Source organism: Lottia gigantea (genome assembly GCF_000327385.1).
Source record: "Lottia gigantea unplaced genomic scaffold LOTGIsca_6, whole genome shotgun sequence".
NCBI lineage: Eukaryota > Metazoa > Mollusca > Gastropoda > Lottiidae > Lottia > Lottia gigantea.
The window spans coordinates 2,744,218-2,754,305 of NW_008710049.1; the positions used below are offsets into that span (position 1 = coordinate 2,744,218).

A 10,088-nucleotide genomic window follows, 5' to 3' on the forward strand; every position below is an offset into this window, starting at 1 on the left:
ACATATTGGCAAGGGTTATATAGAAGGTTGCATTTTGAGATTTAACATGAAAGAGGTGGTAATTTCAAACCTTGATAAAGGGGAGATAATACAATTTTATTAAACAGAAGACTACGTTAATTGCCACAAAGGGCTACGGAATACTACCGTAGTACTGATCTAAAAAATACTTTTAGAGATAGTAATTTGCTTCAAAAATGTTTTGTGATTTGTCATGGCAAAATGCGCTGGTAAAAATATCAGAACTGAGAATTATTTTTAGTTTACAAATTGTTAACGAGAATGGGCGATATAAGTGTTCGATTTCTCGTTCCAGAATGGTTTCATATGATAGAACACGGGTCATGGAAAAGCACCATGAATCAAACACATCCCGGGATGCCACGCGATTATCGCAAGGAAATGTACAACAAAAATCTGGAGGTTCCAGATAAAAGGTATACACTGCATCGACAGCCAATCGAAAAGATTTTTCGTGAATCCAACGAGACTCGGGCAGTCAGTGTTTACGGCCTATATCATCATGTTACTCGGGGAAAGCTTTAGATATTGGACTTTCCGAAAAAACATTTTCAGGTTAAAAAAAGAAGCATTTCAGCACAACAAGTACGGTTAAAGCACAACGGTGAATTATTCAATATGGATCTTAAATCTAATGTTTATTTTACAATTCACAACAAAGGTCAAGGAGGTTAATAAAAGCAATTTAAAGGAACATTTCACATTAGATAATTGACATGGCATACGATAGAGCTACGATTCAACTAGCATTAGCTAGATTTAGTATAATTGGACCCACTATAATATTTACTCAATAAAGAGTTAACTAATAAAGAAAAACCTTTGCTTACAAAATACCCACAGCACTATAATAGGTCCTTTATGTTGATACAAAACCCAATATTTATATATGTTGTCAAAGTGAGAATAGAAATCATTGTATTGGTTATAATTGAATGTCCTAGTTTATTACAGAAGTGACAAATACTATTTGTTCATTTTAGATATACGAGAACGACTTTATTAGTAAACAACATATTAGACTAAGGACTGTAAAATGTAGACCCAACAAGGTAAGATTTTCCTAAAAAATGCTTAAACAACCATCAAATTTTACCCTAATTATTTATAACACCTGATGCTACTGTGGGATTGGTTGGTTGGTTGGTAGATAAAAAGTTAATTTTCGCTTCCAGCGAATGCTGATATCCCGAAATAGGTAGTTCTTGGTAGTCGTAGTAGTTGGTAGCTGGATTGGTTCAAATTTGAAGATGCTGTGGTTTGGTTGTAAATAGTTCGCGAGATCTGGTCGGGTCGAATGGCATGGCGGTGAAACTCGGCCCTGGGTGGTGTGGCGTGAGTTACTCGATCTTCTTCATTCGTCCAAACTCCAAAATTCGTTCTGATCATGGTAATTCTTGTTGATTGGTAGTCAAATGGTGGTCGTTGGTTTGGTTTGGTTTATCTGATAACTGTTTGAAAACTAGATGACCTAAAGAAAAGAAAAAAGATTCTGAGAAAAGACGGGGAAAGAGAAAAAATAAAAAGGGGGAAAAGCTTTCAACAAAAGAGGAAAAGATGATGTTCTGTGATGTTTCTGCAGTGATACTTGTTACATTGATGGGATATAATTTTCTGTGTAAAGAAACTTTGTGAGTAAAAACTTTTCAAGACAGATAATGTAATAAATTGATATACGAGTTCCATTATCGTATACCAGTGGTCCGTGGGTGGATCAAAACATTCTGTATGGTGAGTGGAATGCCGTTGGTTTCCAGGTACTCTGTGTGGCTTGCAAGCGGGTTTCAGTTCCGTGCATTGAACGTCGCATCAATATTTAATGGCGTTGAACTGATGGTCTCGTAGTACGTTGTTGGTATGAAGTCTGTTTACAAGTTTGCAGATGTGGGACTGGTTTGACAGCTTCGACTAATTAAGGTACTGAAGACCATTACGTGGACTAATCGTTGATAGCTGTTGTGAGCTATTGAACGAGATTTTATTGCCATCGTTGGAAGTGTCGTGAGCAGTGCAGGGCTTCACAGTTCTGTATTTTCAGAATCACTGCCAGCAAGCACGTGAAAGATAAGAATTAAGCATTCCACTGTTCAGTCACTCGCAGGATATAATATGATGGTATTTGTTTCTCTCTCAACCATAGTGAGCACATCTTCATTTCTGAAATATTTATTGGTGCAGTTATTACATGTTAGGATCGCATTATACATTAATGTGGTTATATTATTAAAATAAATATATAAAAGGCCTACCTAGACTTATTATCACCTAGCTAGATGTTTTACACATCTCCCAAACAAAATTCCAATAATTTCAATTGTAACCAAAGTGTTCTTTAAGCATATTTCAAATAAATGACGACCAATTTACGGCAGTTTTCTTTTGTAATTGATTAAAATATTTAGTGTTCTATCTGTTATGAAATTGATATGTACATATAAGTGTTATGAGTTTTAGTGTTAATTCAATACTGTGTACTTACCAGAACAATGCCTGATTATGATTTTCAACAAATCTGTCCCTTACCAGTTTCATCATGTCGACCCAAAACATAAATGGTTTTAAACTATTTACATTAACAAATATGCAAATTCGTATCCTATTCTATTAATTTAGATGTTTTGTCCAGTTGTAAGGCCATGAAATTCTCTCGATCATTCATACATTTGTCTGTATCTAAACCGCCCATTTTCACTGTTGATTCAGTATTGAAATTTCAGAAGAAATTGGCGATCTATTCATTATGGCCACCTACAAGATAAATATAACGACAATTTTTGTGAGAATCGACTAAATATGTCCAAAATGACCATTATTACTGCAACTAAACAACAAAAATACCATGGACCCTTATAGATTACTATTATTATTACTTGCTCTTCCGAACAGTGTAGTCTGGCTACGGACCTGGCAATAGAAAGAGGCAACGATTTCCAATATTGCAATTCTTCGCAAGAATAACACATTAACACAAGCCTACCTTTTAAAAACTGGTTTCTGCCAATATAAGCTAAAAGAGATATTGTTTTCTTGGATATCAGCCGGAAAAATGACAAATGACTTCAGTAAATACACACTCAATGATTTCAACTCATGCTGCGGCTATGAAAACGATGGTTAGAGGTCAAAGTTAAACCTTTTCTCGAGCTATACTTAGTACAAATGAGTGAAAGTTATTAAAGTTATTAAAGGGACACGTTTGCAATCTGTTTAGAAAATGCCAACACACGGTTCAGTATTTCTGTCATTAATGCCAACAATACTTTGGTGATTGTTCATTGAAATTCTGAAAATATTGACGCAATATATTAAATCAATGTATTGAGTCAATGATATTGATGGCCATATTGAACGGTTATGGATCCTTTAAGAAATGAATGCATTACTGACGGAGTATTGAATCAGAAGTTTGAATCGACTTTCTTTTATATGAAAAAAGTGGGAGAACTCAGAATAGACATTTTTGTTGTGTTCTTTCAAAAACATTGAATTGATTTGAGGCATTCTGACACATCTTTTGGGCAAAATCCTCCAAAAATAATATATTTATAAATTTGATAAATATATAGTGGTACAAAATTTCATTTATGGTCGCAAAAAGATGTGTGTTACACCAAGAATACCTAAGTTATTTGTGCCCCAGGACAATGTAAAATCAACACGTTTTCTTGTCAATGTTAAAAAACTTAAAAAGGACAGACTGAAAAGGATGCAAGGTGACCAAAGTGCTCAAAGAAATCGAAGTTATCCCAGTTTATTTTTTAGATTTACTGATTTACAATAACGCAGGCTGTAGTAGAAACAGGTGGAGACACACATAACGATTAATATACTCATAGATTAACTAAGAAATAAATACCTGTTCTGGATCACTTTTCTTTTTGTCCATATCTTATTTTTACTTTATGCTTTATGTGAGTCTCTTTTTCCAAACACCCTTTCTTTTTCCAGATGAAGTTCCACCAAAGAACGTTTGCCTATAAATTTGGAGTGTTTCTGTGTATAATATCAGTACCGTCAGCTATCCTGGGTCTAGGATTTCCAACATGGAAGAAAGACTCGGTTTCAATGCACGGATTGTTCCAGACTTGTGGAAAACTCCTGGACTTCTCAACTTGTACCACTATAGACTTATATTCTTATGGAGGTGAGAAAGAGCCCATTAATATACGGTACGGTGTCGTGATTCAATGAATTGAAGGTCCTCATACACGATCAATATTTTTAAAAACTTTTTTCATATTTGATGGTAGAGTCTGTCGCACTGGCAATAGTTCTTTCCCTGGAGGATACTGCAAACCGAAAAAGAGGAATTATTGATCAATATTGACGCCCACACTCAGTCACTCTAATTGACGAGCCGTCAATAAATATCACAGGAACTTCGATCCGTCAATACATAGTTGCTTCAATGTATTGTTTCAATTAATTGCCGTCAATGTCGCCCATACACGATCAGTTTTCTCGTCAATTAATTGACATCGATTAAACGAGGTTTTCTAGCCTTATGTGTATCGGGGACACTTTTGACTTCTATTTGGAACATTGCAATTCTTCATCCAATGCCCGTGGTACCTTCAACTCCAGAAAGGTTTTACCGGAAATGATAATACTACTACTACTGTACTAACTTGATTTACCAAATGATCACCTCACTGTATTCCAAACCGGTCATTTTATCATAAATAAGGATATTTAGCGCCCTGATTTGCACTTAATATCAAACAACTTTTCCATTCCGTTTAAACTAAGCAATATAAGACGTAGTAAAGAGTTATATAAGGCAACGGTGAAGCAAAATGTGAATGAGTCTGCAATTATTAGAAATTAGAAATAATATTATCATGTCATTGTGGTCTGGTGGTGGGTGGGTTACGAATTCTTTCGCGGGAGCTGTGTCATTTCCAGTTAACTCTTTCTTGAATTGCAGGAACCACAGGCATCGGACGAAGAATTGCAATGTTCCAAATAGAAGCCAAAAGTGTCCCCCATACACATTAAAAGGCTAGAAAACCTCTTTACAATCCCTATAATTGACGTGTATTGGGACATGAGAAAGCATTTACTGTTGCTGTAAATAAAACAGATTACACCACCATATTGAAATATGTTTAAGATACATTAAAGTAGGCTTAAGCGATATGCAATGTGATTAAGAACGACTCTTTAATGACAGAAATATTGAACCGTATGTTGGCATATTGATGGTTTTATTGAACGTGTATGGAACCCTGTAAACTAGTATCATTTCTAGTTTCATTTAATGACTTTGATTATCCTACGCAGGCCTATTCCTTAGTTTGCGCTGTAATCTGTTTCAACACAATGACCTTACAATTGTTTCTACCCAATTCATTCGTTTATTACAGCATGGTTTGAAGCAGTAAGAGCTCTAGAGATAATCAGCATAATTCTGATGTTTTTTGATGTTATTTTTATGATCAGAAGAAAACCCAGTCGGCTTGAAGGATTTGATGCATTTATTGTAGGTGTGTTTTAGTTTTCTGATTATAACCTTTAATATAGGAGAGGTCACAAAGAGCGAAAACATATTTTCTGCTTCTTCTCCATTCCCCTGAAAAAAAAAACAAATAGGACGTAAGTCTCTTTTCATTTCTTGTCATTTGAAAAAAAAATGGATTGCATCTCCCAACACACTGTCAACCTACCCATTTCATGACTGCAACTATACACCATACCCCATTGCCCCTCGGGATATATCACTTGCCTTTCCGAACAATGGAGTCTCGCTACGGGCCTGATTCGAGATGCTTTGTCATGGTGTTCATCGAAAACAAGACACACAAGGGAGGTAACTTGTATAAAGGAATAATCATCAAAAAACCTTCATTACAGCTCTCCTGTACATAAGTGGGCCAGCAGTGTATGCTTACTACGTTAAAGCTACCGATTTTGGACAAGGTGCAGTGTTTTCTTGGGGGTTTATACTTGCTTGTTTTAGTGGTGGATTAGCTGGAACTGGAGCAATATGTATGTGCGGTAGTGAGTTCACACCGGATAACCGAATAGAGCCGTACAGTGAAAGACAGAAAGAGAAAAAACGACAGAAGAAGAAAATGTTCTCACCTAAAGACTGGAACAGATTCCCAGATCATGGTTCTCATTTAGAGAAGGATTACTATAGAGATTATTATAAAGATCGTGATCCAGAATGGGACTATCTTCATAGATTCTGATGAATCAATAATTTGATGATGTGAGAACATATTTGGTGGGATATAAACGGTTTTAGTATTATACGTTGTACATTTTTAACGTGTGTATTCATAGATAATACTCGAACATTAAATTATCAATTTTTTTTTTATATCCAGCCTTTGCTACATCTTCATATCTAAAACCTTTTACTGAATAGACTTGATTGCTCGTCTGGCGTATAAAATCATTAGTTCCACAACAATAAATACTGTGGTGAAGCAGGACATATTTAGAATACCCATCCGGCGCCTTCAATGGAAGTAACTTGAGACAATCCCTGTCGAGTCTTCAATTACCTTAATGTGTGGTACACAGAAATGAATATAGTTCTGCTCAGTCGAGTTCTTTGTAAACTTTTTTTTAAAAAAAAATTTATTACGTAAACTAAACTGTAAACTGTGTTTTGTTATTGTCACAATATTATATTGGTATTTGTTATAGTTCTGTAACAAAACTTTGAATTGGGGAAATTGTTACGAGAACATGATTGTTGATTGATGGAAATCGCCGAGACTCAATAAGAGATACATAACCAATCACCAATTTCAGTGTATAAAACAGACAGCTTATACGCAATAAAGTGTAAGTAGTCTATTGTTTTTCCAATAAAAAGAATCACACTGCAAATTGGCGAAGGCTAGGATCTCAAATAATATGAGTTTATGTTTATCCTAAGTCACAAAATCGTAAACCCGATTATCGTCTGGTGAAAACTAGTTAACTTATGTTATGTAATTTCCATTTGATCCACAGCAATGACTTACATGTATTTTGACTTAATCCACTCGGGGGATGATAAAAGTCATGTTATCTCCCCTTCATTACTAATGTTAGCATTATAAAAAATTATACAGGACCTCCGTCAAACCATCGCTCCAATTGAAGTCACAAAGACTGAAAAATCCCTGAAAATATCTCTTCTGAGCGTATAACGTTACAATTATTTTGTATTATTACCATATTGATCATTGGTAAAATTGTTTTTTTTTTTTACTTTACACTTCTTTCTGATACGCTCACGCCAGAATGTCATTGTTAAAACATGACATTTTCTAAAAATTTTTGTGAAAATCAGAGTGAAGTTCGATTTTACATTCAACTTGTCTCAAGCTGCCTTCATATTGTGGTCATACATTATTATAAAATTCGGTTGTAACTACATCATTTTCATTATCAAAATGAAAACCACGTTTAATCGTTTATACTCCTCTTTATACATTTTCGACTAAAGGCCGCACCAGTTAATAAGGGAACTGAGGACTCGTAATCGAGTCATGTATTACACAAAATTAACACTTACAGGAAATTTTTCGAATAGCATACGGCTAAAATATATCATTAAGAACAGTACAAAGAAACTGCACAAGCTTTAAAGCAATGTTTCAAAATACTAAGTTCTAAATTTCTCGCAGCAGCTCTTTTTCGTAACTGTTAGTACATTAAGGTTGTGTATACCACTTGTTAGTGGTCACTTGTTAGATTCAGGTTAGTGGCTACCACTCGTCAGATTCAGGTTAGTGAATATCATTTGTTAGATTCAGGTTAGTAAATACCACTTGCTAGATTCAGGTTAGTGAATACCACTTATTAGATTCGAGTTAGTGAATACCACTTGTTAGATTCAGGTTAGTGAATACCACTTATTAGATTCAGGTTAGTGAATACCACTGGTTAGATTCAGGTTAGTGAATACCACTGGTTAGATTCAGGATGGTGAATATCACTTGCAAGAGTCAGGTTACTAAAAACTACTTGCTAGATTCAGGTTAGTGAATACCACTTGTTAGATTCGGGTTAGTGAATACCAATTGTTAGATTCAGGTTAGTGAATATCACTTGCAAGATTCGGGTTAGTAAATACCACTTGTTGGATTCAGGTTAGTGAATACCATTGGTTAGATTCAGGTTGGTGAATATCACTTGCAAGATTCGGGTTGGTAAATACTACTTGCTAGATTCAGGTAAGTGAATACCACTTGCTAGATTCGGGTTAGTGAATACCACTTGTTAGATTCAGGTTAGTGAATACCACTGGTTAGATTCAGGTTAGTAAATACCACTTGTTGGATTCAGGTTAGTAAATACCACTTGTTGGATTCAGGTTAGTAAATACCACTTGGTGGATTCAGGTTAGTGAATACCACTTGCTAGATTCAGATTAGTGATTACCACTTGTTGGATTCAGGTTAGTGAATACCACTTGCTAGATTCAGGTTAAATACCACTGGTTAGGATCAGATATGTGAAAACCACTTCATATGTTCAGATTTACGAATACCACTAGATTAGTTATAGCAACTTGTTATACTGATCGCCAGTTGAGTTTTGTGAATATCAATTGTTAGGTTTAGGTTATTGAATACCACTTGTGAGGGTAAGATTTATGAGCACGTTTGCGTTTGTTACGTTAGGGTTAGTTGATACGGATACCACTTGTCAGGTTCAGTTCTGTGAATACGGCGTGTTTGATTTATGTTACTGAATACCATGCACCATTTTTAGGCTTGGTTTTCTGATTACCACAAGGTAGGTTCGGGTAGATACAAGTTTCATGATACGTTTAGTGATTACTTTATAGGATACCAATTTGTTATGGTTTTGTGGGAGGCTCTTGTGAATAAAATCATTATTACTTTACTACTATAAAGCAGATTCTTTATTAATAGTCCATTATGATAGTCTCGAGATATATATCTTTAGATACAAATATATTTAAAGAAATACAATAGATAGACGTATTATTATATGAATTGTAACGAACTCTACATAAGTATTATGCAAGTTTTGTTCATCAGCCTGACGACCTGTCAGCAATATCGGATCAACAAAAGCTATCTGTGCATTGCACCCTTTGGGGATACGGAATGGCTATTTTATAGCCACTTAAAACATAGATTTGTCCTAATCTATGCAATTGTTATGGCCAGAGGCACTCCTACGTAAACTATACGTAAATTGTTGTTTAACGGTTTTATCTTTTTCGACAATTTAGCCACAGGGTGCTATATGATATGAAGCCCGTAATAATCTCAATGTCAAGCAAACCTTGCTAACTTTTGTCCAAGATCGCAGATCGCTTTTTTGATCACAACTAGAAGCACTATAGAAGATATAAACAATGGAATTAGAAAACTAATTTGTCGCTCAATATTTATGAGATTATGCTTTTTAACTGAGAGCATATTTATGCATCAAATAAGCCCATTAAATTTTCTCCAGGCATATACCTTCGCTAAACCTTAAACGGATGAGGCCATGCCTAATGAAATAAATTGATTCCCTGTATCGTATTTGAATAATGAAGCGGGTCACACATGGTAAACCCTTCCACACTACACCACAACAGTCGTAATTGTTCTCTTTTTAACCGAGCAACAACCTAGGCTAACTTGATTTCAAATATATTTTCTCTTCCTTTCAACATATCTATCTTAAAATTTAGTGTAGTAACCAGTGAACCTGTAAAGATAACCACAGATTACTAATGCATGACTAATATAAAATATATATCGTTACATTTTGACCACGCTTACAGTGGTTATCGCCCTTTATCATATGTTTTAGCGGAGGTCATGTGATTGCTTGAGGCACCTCCAGCAGACGACCGATATGTATGTATATATATATAAACTAGTATACACGTTATCTTGTATGGGATAGAGTTCGTTTAGCTGGTGTTCTTGAGCACAATACTTATTTAAACTTTATTTTAACCGTTGAGGAAATACCTCAATTTAATTATGTTATAAATGCATTGTTTATAATGGTGATGGCATGGACTTGTAAAGTTTTTGTTGTGTAGTGTCCTATTTAGTAGTAAACATCGAATGTGTGACATAGTTTTAAACAAA

The 10,088-nt window shown here is 35.0% G+C and overlaps 1 protein-coding gene across 1 annotated transcript; it reads left to right on the forward strand.

Annotated features, from left to right (window-relative positions):
* Positions 1-282: 282 nt before the first annotated feature.
* LOTGIDRAFT_154707 (hypothetical protein) lies at positions 283-6,215 on the forward strand (the record flags this gene model as incomplete). The annotated part of the gene is made up of 5 exons (XM_009063902.1): positions 283-498; positions 1,005-1,073; positions 3,970-4,165; positions 5,388-5,507; positions 5,875-6,215. The coding sequence occupies 5 exons, from the start codon at positions 283-285 to the stop codon at positions 6,213-6,215; spliced, it is 942 nt and encodes a 313-aa protein (XP_009062150.1).
* Between the last annotated feature and the right edge of the window lie 3,873 nt (positions 6,216-10,088).